The following is a 20,699-nucleotide window of genomic DNA, read 5'->3' as shown; positions in this document are numbered from 1 at the left end:
TGGCAGGTAACAATTCAAAATACAAAATATAATGGAATATTATTATATTCAGTAGTCCAGTAAGGGGGCTTTCACATCCGGGACATGGGCCGGATACAACAACACTTGACCCTAAAGTCCAGTTGTTTGTAGGATTGACTTAGGCTACTCAATCAGTGATGTTGAATATAGCCTACAGTGTAACAGACCACCACAGTTCATACATACATGTGAACCGCGGATTAATTGCAGAGTTTAACCTACATAGTGTAAAATTTCTACGTGAATGGGGCACAGCAGAAAGACAGAGCAGAGCGACGCTGCTTGTTCAGGGTTTTCATGTGTACTCCTATAGGCCTACACTTCGTATCAGGTGTTAAAACCAACTGTACCGAATTAAACTACTATTTAACGCGATAACGAGACGTTTTTAACCGCTAATGAAATTTAATACTGATGCCGTCAGACGGCCGTGCGGACAGACAGCAGTCGGAATTCCGGCAGAGCTCTGCGCCCGTCAGCAGCGGCTTCTCGCTGTGCAGCCGGTCCCCCAGAGCAGCATGATCACCGGGAGGGTCCAGCCTGAACCCTGCAAACAGAGATCCTGTTTGAAGGTGACATGCTTGATTTTGACTGAACGTCCCAATTTAAGTAACCTCTGATCGGGTCGTAGTAAATTAAGTACCCTAAGTTTAAGATTAGGTGTTGGTCATTCTCAACACCTTTCTACCCCCCCCCACCACCACTTATCAACTCTGGACTCTGTGCTGCTGCCAGCCTGTGTAACGTACGTTACTTACCATCGATCGACTGTTAGCTTCAGCTGGCTAACGTTAGCTGTCAACTTCCCGACTAGCTAGTGATCTAGCGAGGATTAGCCCTTCAGACCACAGTGGTCTCCAAAGCTATGAGCTAAAAAACTCAAACTAGCACTGGTCACTGCTGTTGTCTGAAAAACAACACAGACGGACTAAACTGCGCGGTGCAGGGAACCACTCTGATTGGCTCATGGAGGCACGTGATCAGAGAGTGGTTTACGGAGCTTGGGAAAAAAAAAAACTTTGATACAGAGCGTTCTATGAACGGAATGAAGCATTTTAAATATCGCTCGATCACATGAATTTGATCGTGGGAAGCCAAAATCGTGATCATGATTAAAATTCAAATAATTGTGCAGCCCTAGCTTCAAACTCAAAAACAAGAAACTCTTTCCATTACATGTAGCGCATGTCTGACCTGTATGTTTCGGTTTTGTAAATCATGCATTCTTGTCTCTGTGTAATACTATTTTTTTTATTTTGGATCCTCAAAAGCTAGCCAGACAAAGGATACAGAGAGTTTCTTTAAGTGTGTGTTTCTTTCCTTGATCAAACATTTGTCTGGCCTTGTTGTCTGGCCTTGCTAAAGTAATCATAGTTGTTTAAGTGAGACTGTATACTGGAAGCGCTTTTGGGAATGAGATGAGGTGAACAAACATTGACACTGAGCTGTTTGAAGTTATATTTGGAAGTGTGGTTTAGATGTGTTTTACTGTGAACACACACACATACGCACACACACACACACACACACACACACACACACACACACACACACACACACACACACACACACACACCATCTTACACGTTAGAGCCATTTATTTCTCTTTGTTCTGAAGTATACTGTAGCAGTCCTCTGGGAAAGAGGAGCCGTTCTTAATAGAGAACTAAGGCCTTATAACATTTAAACAGTTTGAAATTTCAGCTACATAAATCCATCACAACTCATGTTTTAACAGGTTATGATGCATCCAGGTGCTGATTTTGGAATCTGTCCAAAAGTTTTCAGGAATTGATCTGTACAATGAACTGTTATGGAAGTAATGTCTGTCTCTTTCATGTCAGGCAAGGTGAAGTGCATTTAGTTGTTTTTTTTTTGTAAAATCTACCATCTTCTTTCAGCATGTGTTGTTGACATCATTTTCATGGATATTTTAAAACTAGGATGAATCGTTGAATACTTAGGATGGACATTTTAAGGCTTCCTCCCTTGAATGTGTGAAAATGTTATAAAGGTGTAAAAATCTCTAAATTTTGATGATGATAATGATAAACAGCTCTGCTAATGTAGCAATCTTTGGCCTCATACACATGCAAATGTATTTGTCTGCGATTTCTACTATTCTGAACTTTTAACTCTAGTGCTACCTTTAATGCTTCTACAAAATAAGAATTGTAAAAGTGTAAAAATGATGCTTGTACTAAGAAGAAGCATAGAAAAGTTAATATGCACTCATCCAATTATGCTCACTTTATATTGCACTGCCATTCGGGCCGTGTCGGACTTGGGGTGGAAATGGTACACAGGGCTCTTATGTGAGGAAGGCCCATAACAATGGTAGAATGAATTGCTGTAGATGCGGGGAGGGGCCCATAGAGAATGCCTTTCTACAGGGCCTTGTTCTACGCCCCTGCTGCCACTACAACCACATATCAAACTTCAGCTCAAGTCATGACTGTAAATTGTTTGTGTATGTGTGTGCGCTTGTAGATCGGTGACTAACAGTGTGAGATAGGCAAGGTCGTACCTTCCTATCATTAAATAAAACGAGACTGTCAGAGTGACAGAGTGCTTAGCACAGCATGATGGAATAGAGCTACATACCAGACTCTGTGTGTGTGTGTGTGTGTGTGTGTGTGTGTGTGTGTGTGTGTGTGTGTGTGTGTGTGTGTGTGTGTGTCAAATGTGTGTACTTGCGCCAAAGTGTGTGTGTGAAATAGCTTGTGAGTGCGATCATGATTTCGGCTTCTCTCCCTTTTCACACAATGTACAAGTGTTAAACAACGGCTCTTTGCATATTGTCCATAACAGGATTTACATTGATCAGATTGAAGTGATAACATTGCAGTTACTGGTCCTGCCTTGTGTGTTGATCTGATTGTGATAACGCTTGAGGCTCATTAAGAGATCGGCGTGGTGTGATCCAACAGGGGCAGGTAGTGTAGTGAGACGAGATGCTTGGTGAGTTGAGTGGCTTACTGTCTGTCTGGCGGCTGAGCATAAATAAAGAATGAGCCATATGCTGCCACCTCATTAGCATACTTTGACATACCGTAGCACTGTTTCAGAGGCTGCTGCGGACAGACTGAGAGATGAGCAGGTTACATAGAAGAGGGAGGGAAAAGAGGGGAGGAAAGAGTCCGACTTAGAATACATAAAGAAGAGCGGGCCCAATAAAAGCATCAGAATCTGATGTGGAGAGAGAGAAAGTGAAACATACAGATATAAAAAACAGAATAAGGGAACAGCTATTTTATTCTTTTCCCCTATACTCTGAAATGCATTAATTTAGATGTAGTCTGCAATAGAATCTTTCTGTTAAATTTTATTTGCAGTAAAAAAGGTAGCCCTTAGGAAGCCTCTGGGATATGCAGCAGTTTTAAGTAAGGGTGACAGGAAGATACCCTCGAGATAGATGATCAGCAGAACTGTAGCATCAGTCAGGGATTACCTTTGGGATGATATCTGTTCAAATGTTCTCATGTCTAGATCTTTATACACTTGTTTTGCATGTGTGGTTATGTTAATGTGTGGGTGCACATGTAGGGTTTGTGGTTCATTTTCACGATGCCCGACGATGTTTGCTTTAGTTCTAAGAAAATCTCCCAAAAAATCCATCAGAGGCCATCAGCTATTGCAAAAGGCAAACGTTTTCTGTTATCAAAGAAACTATTTTCCATAACCCAACAGTTCAAACCAACCCCACAAATGGTACAGTTTCCAACTGTATGAATGAGAAATTAGCTTTTAAAACCCAGCAATTTTGGTATGACCTTTTTTGGTACTGAATAATAAAGTAGTTGTTTCTTTACCCCTTACGTAAATTAGTCAATGCCATATTTGTGCATAAATGATAATAGTTTCCCGCCAGCTTCAGAAAACTAAGAGATGACCAAGTGTACCATGTCTGTCAGGTTCTTGCAAAGAGAGAAAGAAAGAGTCAAGGAAGAAATATAAGAGGAAAATGCATGGTTGCATGTTGTAGAGCCAGGGAATACAAAAGACAAATCTACAGTAATGAGTATAGCCTGCTACCTAGAATAAGAGGTGCCGCTGACACCACTGAAATCATCCTTACACAGGGAAGAATATCCTCTAGGGCATAATGACTCATACATCGCATATAAATGTATGTCTATTTTTTCTATTTTTTTTTTAATGTAAAGATAAATGAGGGGAAGCAATGGAAGTTGGCTGAGAAACTCTGGTTATCTTTGGATAGCTATAGCTACTTCAGACACAATGCCAGGTGTTCATTATAGACCCATAAAGTGTGCTGGATCACCTATTTTGTTTTGCTTTATTGGAGCTGGCCATTATATCAACACAGAGACAATAAATACCATAGTATGTAGTGAAATATGGAGATTAAGTTTAAGCTTACAGTCATTTTATCAGCTGTGGGAGTCAGGAAATTCAGATTTGGGCACAGCTTGGCATCCCGAGTAAACATGTGGTGTGTGAAGTGAACAGTAATATATGCAGCTATCAGTCTCTCAATCAGACGCTGCTTAACTGACATTAGTGAGTACATTTGCTGACTTCATGACTCTTTTGCTACTTGTCATCCGGTTACACTACATTTTAGCATGTCACAGAAAACTAGGACTGAACGATTAATCGCAATTGCAATGATATTGCGATATGTTTAAACGCGATTTCCTAATCGCAAAGGCTGCGATTTGGTCACTTGACTTGCGAGAACAAAGCAGTCTGCACTCCGCAGAGAAAGCATCAACTTGGCACGGTAACACTACGCCGTACCATGACCCGTTGTACAATGGCCTCAGGCTCAACAATGGCCTTTAGTCCCAAATAGGAACAGTATGTCACTTGTGTGGGACTATTTTGGTTTAAAAATAGCAGCTTCAGGAATTGTGCAAAATCTGTCTTGCCAACGTTGCTACTTCACGGGGTAACACTACGAACCTGTATCAGCACTTAAAAACAACAATACAAAGCCATCTACGACAGTTGCATGGCTAAAATGCCGAACACCAGTTTGTCAAGCAAGCAAAATACCACCCGACAGGCATCACTCACCGAAATGTTTGAAAGCGTAACGTTAACTCCATATGAACGTACTTTAAAACGGAACGAGGAAATTACTCAAGCAGTAACGGAGTTTATCGACAAAGACATAATGCCCCTTTCATGAAACCATATGATGGTTTCTGCCACAGAGTCAGAGAGTGATGGCCGGAGTGTCTGGACATGTTTTTAAGATGAAAAAAGGCGGATTTGGTGATAGATTTGATGCAAGTATGAAGTACACTGACCGGAGCTGGATCGGAGCGGGAGTTGCTAATGGTGAAAAATTGCTTCCTGTGTGATCAGGATCACTATGGCTGGTAGTGCCATACTCACTGCACTTTAGTCTGCGTTGTGTGTTACTTTTACTGACTAGAGATAAATACGATTAATATTTAGATATTAATGTTCAAACAGTGATTACATTTAACTTTGAGTTACCTAAATATTTTCAAAGAGGTACAGGCAGATATTTCTCTCCTTTTATTTTCTCCATTTTTGTTTTGTTACTGACTATATATATATATATATATATATATATATATATATATATATATATGTATATGTATATATATATTTATATATAGTCAGTCAGTCAGTCATATATATAGTATATAATATACATTTATTGAGAAACAGCTGATTGAAGTTAAGCAAATAGATCAATCACAGCTGATTCCCATCTAGGAAACACACTCAGGTGTTGAGGTTCTTTCAATCACATGATCATATGGTAGGACATAAAAGAGGACCTTTGAACAATATACTGTAGATGAACACAGAAAATAAGAAAAATGCCTTCACGAGGGAGAGGAAGAGGAGTACCAGGACAATTGTGTCTCTGTCTCCTTTTTTTCATAAACTGCACATTCTATAAAACTACTCTGAGATGGGTCATGTCATTCATTTTTTGAATTGAATCTCTGCAGCAAAAACAAAATGGTGGCTGGGTTGGATCAGTGGGTAGAGCAGGCGTACATATACTTGGAGGTTTATACCTCGATGCAGAGGTCCAGGGTTCAAATCCGACTTGTGACAATTTCCTGCATGTGTTCCCCCTCTCTCTCAACTAGCTGTCCTGTCAAATAAAGGCAGAAAAGCTTAAAAAAAAAAAAATGTAGAGAGGCTTCAAGAGAAACTGCAGTGTAAAACACAATCTATGATCAATACAATATACTGCTGTCTATTATTACTGTATAAGGGCAGACCTGACACATATCAAATAATGTAGTATTGCAATCGCAATATTGGTGAAAAAAAATCGCAATTACCTTATTTTCCAAAATCGTTCAGCCCTACAGAAAACCTGATGTCTTTAAAGCAAGTGTAATTACCACTTGTGTCCACAGTTCAGCTGTTCTCTGTGCATTTGTGAGAGTCCGGGTTTCCGCGGGGTCTTAAAAAGTCTAAAATTTCAAAATCAAAATGGAGGTGTTAAAAAGTCTTAAATTCGCAAAAGAATTGTGTTCTAGGTCTTAAATCATTTCAAATAGGTCATGAATTTCCCTACGTCCATGTAGCACTACCTCTAATGCTCATTGAAATGTATTTTTTTTTTTATTCTGTGGTGTTGTAGTTCTTTCTTTCGCTAGTCCAAATATATGATTTGCTGTATATGTACAGATTGTTATTACTTCATGTCGCTTTTTCAATTTTAATCATTTTATTTACTTTGCAAGTACTTTTGTGACTCTGCATTTCGTTGTGCTTTTGTGCTGTGATATAGGTCTTACATTTCATTCATAAAAGTCTTAAAAATGTCTTACAAAGTCTTAAATTTCATTTGTCGAAACCTGCAGAAACCCAGGAGAGAGGATGAGGGCATTCTTTTCACTTTAATACAGTTCAAGTCACTAGACTACTATGTCCTTTAGTGTCTATTTGAAGAACTAATAGGGAGAGAAGAGACATTACTAAAGGTTGATGTGGATGGTTGTCAGAGGGAATTGGGTCAGTATTTCTCCACTGCCATAACTTACGCCCTGGAGACTGACCACAGAGGAAGGAGGGATGATGGCAGGTATAATAAAAGAAAAAAACTGTCATTACAAGCCTAGGCCCCTTTCAAAACACACGTACAAACAAACAGAATAGAGTATATTGGACTTTACCAAAAAACATCTATATAAATTTACTGTCTACGTACAGTAAATGTGTGTTTACAGACCCAGGCTGTCACACACACACATACTAAAATATGTATACACACAAGCCCCTCACTCTGATAAAGTAATCCTTTGGGCATGTGGTCTACCTGTTTCGGCAAAGGGAGATTTTGAATGCCATTTAAACACAGCCTCGCGGCTCAGGGTAATGTCTTCTATTATTACTATTTTATTTGTTAAAAGGAAGGGACTAAAAATGACCATGGCATAAATAATGAATGAGAGTAGATATATCAAAGTGCAGTCGGGCTGCATTATCAAATGGTGCTTTTATCAGAAGTACTGCAATCACTCTCAAATATTCAATTCAGTTAAGAACTGAAATGTAAAAGTTTTAGATTGAATGTACGATTGTGTGCATGTTGTATCACTCCTTTAGAGCCTTGGAGTGCCTTTTGAGCATTTCAGAGTGTACGATGTAGGCTTTTCAGTATCTCTATCTGGCTCACAGGCTCTTCAATATTTCATCTCTGTTAGTTTATTGGTTTGGGCAAGAAAAAAAATCCATGATGGATGTTTTTGCCTGTTGTGTCTTATCTGTAAATGTTTTGTAAGGCAGGGAAATTGAAAACTTCAGAGTGCAATTGAACAGAACATAATTGTTTTCCTAATGTTTTGATTCCGTGTACTGTGTGGGCTGTGAGTTGATTCATTTTTTTTAAAGACTTTTTAAAAATGTACTTTTCTGTACGTGATTGTCTATTTGTGCCCTCATTTACTGGCATGAGGAGAAAGTTTATTGTGGTGCTGAGGGAAAGCATGAGCTGTCTACCAGTAGCATCATCACAGGTAGTGTCAGACTTGTCCTTGAGGATATTAAGGCCATTAGCTGGAGGTTATGTGTGGAGAGACTATAGTTGTGTGAAAGCTGCTTCAGGAACATTCACTGATTTTATATTTCATTTTTCCTACATGCGCAGGTACACAACAAGGACTCCCAGTAATACCGCTGCTGTTGTACCTATACTGTATATGTTTGGATGTTTTTTATATCTCATTATAATTTTCCCCATAAAAGCTTTAGCAGTCTGATTCACTATATTACATTACTATTGTACTACAGTACTGTTGTACAATACAGTATATATGCTATAACAGTCAGATTGCACCCTGATTATGCCAGTTGTGATCAGTTGTGATCTTCCTGTTTTTCCTGCTACACTGCTACTAGTGTGATGGGATACTAAGTCTTCCCCTGCACTGGGTCTTTGTCATGCCCATTGCAGTAACAAAAAAAAAAAAGAAATCTACCTGTGTAAATCTAGCTTCTCTTAATCCCTTAACCCAATAAGTAAAACCTGGTTTGTTGTTTATATGGTGGAAATCAGGTTACTGCTGAAAGCCAGGAACAACCTTTTTTACTTAAGTACATGTAAATGCAGAAATTGTGTTTACATGTGTGTGAGGGAGTCAAAGAGAGAGAAAGTGTTAGTCTTTCTCTTTCTGTTGTTTGCTGCTGCTGTGTTCAGAACACATCTGTCTTCCTGATAGGATTATAAAACATTCACCAACAGATGTTTGCAGTCCGCTTTGAAGATAGCAATTCTGCAGACTGCTGTGGATTTATGAGTGCTTTCATCAGACAGTGTTGAATTTGTCACTATAACATCAATATTCTTAACAGTGTAATCAAATTGTTAGCAATTCATCTGCCTGTCAGTTTTGATTTATCTTACATCTGTGAACTAAGGCAGCTTTTGGAGCTGATTCTATTAACCTTAACACACATGTTTTTCTTAATTTTTCCATGACTATCTGTAATTCTGTCTCTCATGGCTGGCGTATTAATCACACTCAAATTATCTTCAGTTTGTCAGTATAGAGCAGTGGTATCAAGTGACATCTGCTGCCAAAGCACCAAACATATAAATATAGTGTTTGCACAGTGTGTACATGCCAGGAGCTAACAAGCTATTGGCACATTTCCTATTTTGCACCCAGTCACATGTCACATTTTAAATTCCCCCTATCAGCTTCAGAGTGCTTGTCTTGATTGTTCCCTGTGTTCTGGTCTGTCAGTCAGGGTGTCCGTCTGTGCACGCTGTGGGCTCCCAGTAGTTGACAGAAAGCCTGCTGAAGAGCTTAAGGCAGCTTGTTAAGTAGCCTTCATCTACTGCAGAGATTACAGGAATCGTAATGCGATCATGCCAATGCAACAGCCCTTTAGCAAGTGTTGGGTGAGATGGTTGAGGATAGATTTAACACTATTTGGCCATTTTACTTGACGCAATTGTTTGTAGGTTGAAATAATTTAACTCAAAACTTTTTTTTCTGCATATATATGTTTTTTCTGGAACACAGGTCTCACTTGTGTGACAAGCTGTCACAGAGTTCCCTTGACTGGGGAGGAAGAGTACATGAGACTTTTAACTGTCAATACTTAGTTAATGGTGCCTTGCTGACACAGAAACTCTGACAAAACCTGATACAGCAACCACTCTCCCCCTCAAAGGTACTTTTCTTCATCTGTATGGCCTGTCTGCCTTTCTTCTGTACTATGTCACCGTGCATCAATACAAAACAAAAGCTAGTGCAGGAAGTATGCTGGGGCAAAAGATGTGATTTTTCAACATTTGCTATATTCAACTTGGCAACTTTCAGATTCAGTTGGGACAGAGAATGGTGTATACAGTTTTATGTCAGGTTTTATATTTCTGACAGGAGATAATTTGGTGCATCGCTTTAACATTTTCATAAAGCATAATCAATGTTGGTATGTTACCCAGTATATTGTTTGTGCATAAGCTTAAATGTTTGGGTAAAGAATATGGAGTTAATGGGGGCGCCCCGGTAGCTAAGTCCTTACCGCAGCGGCCCTTTGCTGCATGTCATCCCCTCTCTCTCCCTTACTTCTCCTCTTTTTTTTAAAGGCGGAAGAAAATAGAGGTAATGAACTGAGGAAAGATTATAGAATATACAGTATTTGTAGTTTTCCTGGTTTATCAGCTGCTTCTTCTGCAGACTAACTCATAAACAGCAGCCACCATATGGTGAGCTACCGCAATTAAAAGAAATTCCTTATATCGACAGTCTTCTTTATGTTGTGTTTTTTTACATTAAATATGTTCTGCAGCAGAAAAGGTGGAGGTAATTCTGAAAAAGTTGCCTCTCAGAAATGGGTTATTTAGGCTTTGTGGAGCATGTAGAACCGTGTGAATGAAGAATTAATTACCTCAGAGCTGCAAGGAAAAAGGATAAAGTAAAAACACTGCAATATGGAGAAAGGCTTATGGAGAATACCAGAGCTACAAGATGAGGGGAAGCTGAAAGTATAGTATAACAGTATAGTCCCAGTGCTTTCACTGTACAGATGGTAAAAACACACAAAATATTTTTGCAATACGATAGCAATAAAAACAACAAAATGGAGCTTTAAATCTGTCAGTAAAGGTGTTAATTCAAAATGGTGATTGTACTAGGTCATCAGGTTTTTTTGGCCTTAAACCTGAACTGAGTTCTTTAAAGCTATATAGTGCGTAGTTTCTGTCGCCCCCATGAGGAATTCTTAGTAATGACAACACCACTGTTGTTGCATCCACATGACACAAGCCTTCCGTAATCGCGCACACGCCCCCACTTCTCCTCCACGCAGTTGCTATTAGCCAAGGAGGACACGGGAGGATTAAAAAAATGGAGAGGTAATTATCTTCACTCGAGTTTCTGCGCACGAAAGTCGCCGGACGACAACAATTTCTGACACAGCCATACTGAGAAATACAGAGAGAGCGGTGTGGAGCTGATAGTCTTAATTAGCTTTGTATCAACAAATTTGGCAATGGCTTGAATGTAACGGACGTTCATTAATATGAAAAGGTTACACACTAAAGTTTTAATATTGGATATCTGCCGAGACCAAGTCTGATCCAATACTTAAATGTACTATTTTACTGATTTAATTTGAAGCGTTTGAACCAGTAAAAGTGGTGTTTTTTCCCAGCTAAAATGAGAAGCTGTAACCTGAATGTTTTGTACACTGCTCTTTGTTTAAGCTCATTAGCGTCATAGTTTAGCAAATCCTCTTTGTGCTAGTGAATTGCTACTAGCATGTACTGTACAGTGGAATGCAGACACAACATACGTAATGAAAGAGTCCAAGCATTTAGTTTTTTTTTACATTTGCAATATTTATAGCCCAATAAGTGTGACTGCCTGGGGTTCCATTAGCTGTTAGTATTGTGTTTCCTACCAGCATACTAAATACAGCCTGCAGTCACTATTGATTTCGGAGGTCAGATTTGGATGGTTCTGTACTTTATGTTGTGTGAGAGCACTGAGACCTTGCTCAACCCTTTCATAAAATGTCTGCTGTGTCTCAGTAGTGCAGTTCTCAGTATGTGTATGGCTAGAACATCACCTACCCAACACCCAAATAGAACAATTCTGTCAGCCACTGACCTTGACAGAAACAACGTTGATGTCAGGCACTGCCCTCTAACCACACATTGTGTGTGAGGATTTGTCAGTTGGGACGTTAAGCTGCGTCCCAGGGGAAACTGTGTTTGTGTCTGTGTGTGGGGTGCTGAAGTGACAATCGTAGCCAAGGCTGTATAAAACACAAGCATTTGAGCCACAGTATAAACGTGCAACTGTAAAAGTGCACTCATGCACATTTATAGACAGATACACTCTGAAATGGGGCGCTGACTTTTGTTTTTTAAGGTGAAATTGAAAAGCTGTTCTGTGGTGCTAACAGGCTTTAAAATCACCTTTTGCCCTTTTCCTTATTGCCACTGTGTTGCCCAGTGTTGGGGAGAAAGTTATCTATGAGCAACCATAATATAAGAGTCAGAGCAGATTGTACTGTGTGCTTATGTGCCTCTGGGCTGCCTTTTTCTCCATGTTCTTCACTCACATGTTATCAGTGTTATCAGCCAGAAGCAACAGAATATTTTCATGGTGCACACAAACGTCAACATTAATATTAGCACCCACACACTTATAAAACCCTGCATGTACAGTGCAGACATGCAATTACAGACAGAAACACACACAAACAAAAGCAACTGTGCATGTGCTAACATGTAAAACACAAATGTATTAAACAGGTTTAAAAACTCACATACAGAAATTCAGGTAAATGTGACCCTTTCAATTTTCCATACAAACACATGCAGCATCACTACAAGTACACATGTGGATGCCTACATTGACACACATACAACCTGGACCCAAGGAAGAGTAGATGTGCTTAAGGCCACAGCTAATGGGGGTCCTGTAATAAACTAAACTAAACCAAACACATACAAACAATGCACAGGCACACTTGTATGCATCACACATATACTGTCCCTCCAATAGCACCCACCACCTTCCAATTTTGAAGGCTGCCTTATATCCTTGAAACATGTGAAAGAAAATGATTTGAGTCTCTGTGAGCTCCATGTCTCTAGGGAACACACACACACAGATACTGACCTCCAGGGTCAACATGTAATTAAACGTGAGGAGTTCTCCAGTCTTACAAGGATGCTAGACACTGAAGGAGGCAGGGCCAGAAAGACAAGCGTGTTCACCCTAATCTGAACTGAACTGCATGGTAGTTAACCTGCTGCTGTAGAGTACCGCTTCATGTGACCACTGGTCAATTTCTGCCACAGTGATACATAGTAGCAGGTACCACTAGTACTCTGGTGTCTCAGGTATTCAATCAGAGCAACGCTAGGGAAAGTTGTTAGCTGACGCACAAAAGCCAGCTTCAAAGGATGTCTGTTGCCATTTAATACCACAGCTACCAAATTGAAGACTATATCTAAATTTAACATAAAGGGATTGTCTCCTAATTGTGGTACTTATCGCCATCTAGCACATATCTTTGTCATATGTCAGTTGGCTATGCGGTATGCCAGACAGGCTTTGATGTTTTATTTAATTTTTTTAGAGCTGTGATAATGTGAGCGATACATTGTTCTGAAAGGCCACAGACGATTTGAATAGACATTAATGGGTTGAGTTATCATTGTCTAACGTCTTTTCATAGAGACTGGCTGTAGTCTGGCACTTCAGTTAGACTTCCTTTTGGTGTAAATGTGCGGAAAAAAAGGTAAAAGAAGTTTCTTGTATTTAATTGCGTTGCGAGGGCACTTTTTGCAATTTGCTTTCCTCCTAAACTACTGCTAATACAGTGAGTGCCAGGGGAGGGAGAGAAAAACAATTAGTGAAGAATAAAAAGGAAACCTCTACTTCATTTTTAACATAGCGTTATCAATTTGCAGTGTTCTCTATTTCAGCTAATTTGAATGTAAGGGACCAGGAGGGGTAAGAGGAAGGAGTAAGATAAGGAGGCTGGAAGGGCATTATTTCAAAGAGAATTTAGGGACATGAATGTTGTCATTTTTTCAACCAGCACTCGCCTCTACATTCAAGACGGTCATGCTTCACTGCAGTGCCTTGCCCTTTACCAGAGAATTTGACATAAATCCCACCAGTTAACCCAGGCAATCAGTAGAAAACACAACAAGGGCCGGCTCCCTCGCAGTCCTTGAGTGCCCTGCTGACATATTAGTAACATGATGACGGTGCATTGTTTGCACTGTCAAATGCCGCAGCCTTTTTTCCCCAAGGTCTTTTGATTAGTCTAATCAGGACATCATTGCAGTAATAACCTTATTAACCAGTTATTGGCCCCAGAGAGTCAAACATAATATTGTTTAATCTCACCATGAAAAGAGATTTCATTGATGTAAACATGTTTTATATAAATACATTTTTTACAGACTGCTTTAATTATAAGCTAGTGTATCAACTGTGGGGTCAAAATGTAAACTGACTCAAGCATCAGTGAATACACTGGAAACAGAGAGGAATTAAACGTATCAACCAAAAAGTAAAGATGTTTACTCTTCCAAATATTAAAGCAGTGTCTTTCAGATGTTGTTGCCACTGAACTGAGATGACTCATACTATGTATTCATAACTGTGCTGTATTGGGGAATTACTGTAAAACGTTATATTGTTTTATTATTGATGTGTATTTTCAAGCAAATTAACAATATGGAAGTCTAGAATATCCCTGGAATCCCATAGCACACTTGATGCCATGTGTTAATTATAATAACACCTTGACACATACATTACAATATGAGTATACAACATTAATATTGTTAAATTAACTGATGTTCAGTTAACACAACTCCATCTGTTCATTATTCTGCAGCATTACACTTGGAATATGAAAATGAGCTACCCTCCAGCCCTGTGTATGAATGATTGATAACATTATTCATATACACTCTATACCATACATTAGTATTAAAATCTGCAGAAATAAGATATACCTATCCAGTAGATAGATACAGAAAAACATAGATATTACTGTGTCAAATCTGAAACCACAAAGTGGTTTCTTATTAGTCAGGGGATAGCGTTTGTTATATAAAATAATTGGTAAATGAGTAACACAGGACTACAGTAAAGTATTATTAATAGGTGCTTTCCGACCGGATAGTACTTGTACTTTTTAGAGGAAAAGTACACTTCTAAGCAGTTCTAAGAACTACTCTCCCCCAAAATCTTTTTTCCGTTTGCATTCCCACTGGCCAAGTGGCCATAGGGACTGGTAGGAGGGATAAGGGAGTGACGCAAGCACGGCAACGGTCTTTATAGCATCGTCACTAGACCTTAGCACCACATACAACAACAACAAATGATGCTAATACTTGTGCACTTTTCCTATATTAAATGTACGTCCATTCTCGCAGTAATTCACGTAATGTTTTGCTCAACACAGACCCCGCCTCTGCCTGCTACGCTGTGGACGTATGTGTGTGTGTGTGTGTGACTATGTGTGTGTGTGTGTGTGTGTGTGTGTGTGTGTGTGTGACGGCCGGCGAGCCGCAGGACACGCTTGTGGAGTTTAACTCCGAAAAGACAGTTAACCACAGGTTCCTGTTAATCTTATGATGGACATGTTTTGTGATATTTGTCAATAACAGTCAGTCACACCGTCCTTTGACCTCAGTTTCAGATTTAATATACTGTCAAATTCTGTAGAACCTTTGAGATTTCCGTGCCAGCTTAAGGAAATTAAGAAGTATAATCACTGACATCGATACAGGTAACTAGGAGACTTGTCTGATGGTCTAATGCACCATGACTGGGGCAAAGCCTCTTAGCAAGTCTTATGCAACAGCTGATACAAATCCCTTTGTCTCTTTATGTTTAGCTGACAGCTTCATGCAGCACTATGCAAACTATGACCTCTGGGCCTCACTGCAATAAAAATGTCATAGGGTTACAGTATATGCATTGGGGGTTCAGAAACGGACAAAACTATTTGATGTATCAGTTGCACTAAAAAGAAACTGTAATGGGCTAAGCAGGCAAGTGTGGTGAATGGTGACAATACATATTATTATATATATTATTATTTTTTTTTTTTCAGCAAATCAACTTTTTCAAATCAATCAAAAGTATAACCTTTGTAGCCAATGCTGTGTATGGATACATATACAGTATATGTCATCCCTTTGTGCCATTGGCCACCTTGTCGTCCAAAACACAACATTGAGCCACACCGTTAAACTGGCTGGCATGTTCCGTCATTACCATGGACAAGGCCACTTAAGTGAATATTTACGGTAGGACTAAGTGTATGGGATTGAAGCAAAACAAACGCACCAAATGCATATTAATTCATAGCTGAAAATAGTTTCAAACAAATGTAAATGGACTGTATTTATATAGCGCTTTTCTAGTATTAACGACTACTCATAGCACTTTTACAGAGTACAGGAACCATTCCCCATTCACACACATTCATACACTGTGGCCGAGGCTGCCGTACAAGGTGCCACCTGCTCATCAGATAAACATTCACACACATTTACACTCCAATGGCACGGCATCAGGAGCAATTTGGGGTTCAGTGTCTTGCCCAAAGACACTTGGACGTAGGACTGCAGGGCCAGTGATCGAACCCCCTTCCGATTGGTAGGCGACCGCTCTACCACCTGAGCCACAGCCATCCCAAATGCATTTAATCCTGTTTGAGTAATGTTTGCAAGAAACTGCAGTACCCAGCTGTTTTGGCAACCATTTAGCCTTCTCTGTTTATTGTGTGACGTACTTTGTGACTCTGTCTGTAAGAGGTTCTATATCAAATAAAACTATTATTATTGTTATTATTATTATTATTATTATTATTATTATTGTTATTATTATTATTGTGTGAAAGATTTTCATCTTGATATATAAAGGACAAGAAATTGCAGTACAGAAATGCCAAATTGGGTTGAGGTTATTTACTAAAAAAAATAAAATGTCCTTCAGGAGGGCCTTGACACATACAAAACAGAATTTAAGCTAAAAGACGATCCTATCTCTGTAATAAGGGAGGAGATCAATCTTTAGATTTATGTGGGAGGAATTCCGAGAGCTCAGACAAAACTAGCTTCTTTGAGGATGCGACGGAAATTCCCTACAATCCCTTGATGGTGATAAGTGATGATGATCCGTTAATGATGATTAAGATGATCACAGTGAAGACAATTATGAGGATGAAAATGATAAGGATACAATTTTTGCCATTGCTCTGCAGGATTGTGTTCTTTGTCTGTGCTGATGTTAAAAGCAAATATGGCTGTTAGTACCATCTGGTACCTTATGGTATGTTAGGGGATTAGTCACACTGAACATAAACTGTCTCAGAGAAATTCCTTTGTCATTTCAACATTAACACAGCCTTCCAACAGCAAGTCCTAGGCTATTTTCCATCTGCATGTATTTCCTTTTCAGGAGCACATTTCCAATTTCCCTTAATCTTCAACCTGGCACTTGAAATGTCAGCACTTTTAAAGTTTTTGGGTGACACAGATACTGCGCCATCACACATGGGCACACACACAGCTGAGCTTAATTGCTAAATATCTGCTATTTGCTAATATTTCCTTTGTTTCTCTATCATGGTTGCTATAAAAAAAAAAAAACACACAATTTCTCCACACATTATTGCTTCATAGAACTTCATGATTCACGGTACAGAAGAAAAAGAGAAATTTCTCTCTCCGTATATTTAGGATTATTGTTTTATGAATATCATTTCTTTACTGGAATTTCAATTAGATTTAATGGATTCTTTTATTAGCTTCAGACAAATTGCCTTTTATAGAAGGAAGAGCATTTGCATTATTCATTAGTGAAAGAGCAAGCATTTCTGAGTTAATTTACTAGTTTAGTTCTAGATGAGCTTAGCGACCAACAGTGGGACTTTGAATTACTTATCACAGAGGAAGATGGAACCTTCATGATGAATCTCATATGACCCTTGACCTCTTGTCTTGCTGTCTTGGTTGTGTAGGTGATCCAGCGCAGGGAGGATGGCTCAGTAAACTTCTTCAGAGCCTGGGAGTCCTATCGTGAGGGATTTGGCAAGATCACTGGTGAACACTGGCTCGGTAAGTGGCTCAGGTGTGTGACTGTCTGTGCAAGTGTGTTTGGCAATGTATGAACCTGTGCATATGTGTACTGTGGCCTGCAAAGCCATGCCAGGCCAAACCCTGGAAAGTAGCTTTGTACACAGTAGTCAACATGGATCCATTAGCTAGCTGTTGTTATATCTTGATTACGAGACTTCATAAAAGGCCTTATCAACAACATAATGGCAGCCCCTATGAGATGAAGTCACAAGTACAGCACTCAAAGCAGAGAGAAGAAAGAGAGTCACTCACAGAGAGTGAAATAACCAGTCATGGTGAGTGATGGAGCAAGATAAAGAGACACCCACAGAGAGGCAGACAGAGAGAGATTAGATAACTTTGGCCCTTCATATCCTCAACTATAATTCAGTAATGAAAACCATTTCAACGACAAAGACTATTTCAGCAAATAAAAAGATGTGTGAAAAGTGCACTTCATGAGAGGTCTGTTCAGCACCACAATATAATAACACAAGCCAAAAGACCAACAATTCAATTACAATATTTTTATTTTCACATGACAAACGCAACAACAGTATCGTTTCCTTTTTTCCCCTTTGTTTTAACCTTACCGCTTTTCAACGCTCGCCTTCTGCTTATAATTTGTATTTTTCAGAGTGTACTTGTCCAAATCCTTTTTATTTCTTGCTGGCAGCATGACACATTAGTCCCTGCATCCTCTCAATTTGACAGGAAAAGAATGCCAACAAAGAATGAATTCAACTGTGAAATTATCAACTTTTCCGAAGCCAAATTCCTCGTCTTCACACGCCTTCTCACAATGAAATGTACCAAAATATTTCTTCTTGGCAGGGATACTCTTCAGCTCCATCATGGCCATTTTTTAGGCTTAAAATTTGCAGCTTAGACATTCATATCACATGTTGTATTTTTTACAGTCATACTTTAACATGTTAAAAAAAAAAAAAGTCATGGAGGGCTGACAGGGTATAGAAATAGACAGCCAGTCATGTCCATCATAAAGTGGCCTTTGTAGCTTCTATTTAATTGGCCTGACATTTGTTCAGGTGGCGGGGGAGCATGAGACAGAGCCTGAAATAAAATATGAAAGTGAGTAAAGTGAGACATATGACTTAACTTTAAACAACTGCAGCTGAGGAGTGTGACTGTGCCATCGGGCTTTTGCACTCCCTGTTCACACACGATTGTGTTGCCTCTTTCGACTCCAACACCATCATGAAGTTTGCTGGCGGTGGGCCTGATCACAGATAAAAGGCCTACCTGAAGGAAGTAGAGGACCTAACGCTGGGTGTCTGCAAAACTAAAGAGGTGATAGTCAGCGCTTGAATTTGATGATGAAATCCATGTGCATCGTTGACAGGATAATTGTAATTGAATCTGGAGACCAGTGAGGATTCACACCCCTAATAGGCGTTGCCTAAAGGACTTTTACACCAGACACTGCAAGAAAAAGGCTAGGAGAATCATTCAAGATCCAAAACACCCGGGTAATAGCCTTTTCTCCCTGTTTAAGTCGGGAAGAAGTTAGCAGATACACCAGGCCAGCACTGAGAGGCTCAGAAGGAGCGTCTACCCTATCAACCATTGATTGATTGATTAAGTGCTACATAATCTCAACCATTTCATCTCACCTCATCTCCCTGTCCATCCAAACATCCCCAGAAGCATGCCTCGATGTTGTGTTGTTCTTTTATGTTTAACATTCAGTCCATCATGTCACCACAGTTACACGCACAGAATACAGAGGTGAACTGTGAAAACAAAACCAGCGAGAATCTCGAAAGGAGGCTTTGTTTTTCTTTTTCTTTTTTATAGGTGAGAGACCTTCATTCTTTAAATACTGTTGTTGAGAACATGACCTTAGGCAATTTGCACTCTGATGCATTTCTGAACCATTAGCCACCATTCAAGCACTCATTCTTTTTTGTCCTGACCCCAGAACCTTCGGTGGTACTGCTCTCCCACTTAGCACATAGCATACATACTATGACTGCAATGTGATTCATGCCTGACTGAAACTGTGTGAAATTGTGATGGTGCCAGCACTCTGAAGCTGGCCAGATGCCCACCAGTGGTGATCCATTGCAGCAAACAAAGTTAATGTGATAACAACTTAGGTTTTATTAGGTTTATCAGCCGTCATTAAACAAGAAAGTGTATATCCCAATCAGCATCCGTGGGGAAACTATTGGGTTGTTTCATATTCTTATGAGTGCATTAATGATCACCAAATCTGGTCTGCTTACACAAAATCACTAACGCTAAGCATTTGCAGAAATGTTTCCTGAGGAAATTTGGATTGAGCGGCAGTGTTAATGAGCTATCACCATGGTTCGTCTGTGTGTGTCTTTAAAACCTCTCATCGCAGTTTGCACAAGATCAGACTGGTGGAGTAAGTGGAGCTTGAAGAAGTCTATTTCTGTATAAACACACACTTGGTCATGGTCAAGGTTATGGACGTGCCCCAACACAGCTGAAATACTCTCACATCAGCACTAGAGTAAAGCACACTTTCACACACATAAACAAACACTTAATAGGTGTCTGTGCGGAGCTCGGTTTGCAGGTATTATAAATACTGCCCCATCACATGGTGCATTGTTTTTGTTCCTGAAGTCTTTAATGCTGTGATTTTGTTGTCTAAATTCTCTGCCTCTCACAAAATTGAACTAACTTGATCAATTCCTCCCTAAATTCCATCCAATAGCAAGTAGCATGCAATACATATTATATTATATATATATAACGCAATGTAAATTTAAACAATATTTCCATTATGTTCCATATGTTTAATTTTTAATGATTAACACTTAAAAATAAATGATAAATAAATAAAAAGAAGGTAAAGAGTGGTGCAGCTGCAGTTATTTCTTTTATGTCACTGCTGTTTTAAGAGTTTGTTATTGAGATTTGAATATTTTACACTTTTAATCAGTTCAAATGAAATCATTATTAGATCAAAAATTTACTATGTCAGGCACTGTCAGACATGAGTGTCACTAATTAATAATTCCCAATGTGTAAGTAGGTTGCACTGCAGGTCTGTGTCCTTGCTAGACATAACAATGCTTATATATACCCTTTGCAG

At 39.3% G+C, this 20,699-nt stretch overlaps 1 protein-coding gene across 2 annotated transcripts in view; it reads left to right on the top strand.

Moving 5' to 3' along the window:
* The window catches only part of fibcd1b (fibrinogen C domain containing 1b), a 101,724-nt gene that overhangs the window by 48,207 nt on the left and 32,818 nt on the right, over positions 1-20,699 (top strand). For both annotated transcript variants that reach the window (XM_078271453.1, XM_078271452.1), the window contains one exon: positions 17,512-17,608. In XM_078271453.1, coding sequence (XP_078127579.1) covers positions 17,512-17,608 — 97 coding nt within the window. The remainder of the gene's footprint in view (positions 1-17,511; positions 17,609-20,699) is intronic.

Source organism: Sander vitreus, chromosome 16 (genome assembly GCF_031162955.1).
Source record: "Sander vitreus isolate 19-12246 chromosome 16, sanVit1, whole genome shotgun sequence".
Taxonomy (NCBI): Eukaryota; Metazoa; Chordata; class Actinopteri; order Perciformes; family Percidae; genus Sander; species Sander vitreus.
Note: the sequence above shows the minus strand (reverse complement) of the source record. Positions and strands in the feature narration are given on the sequence as shown.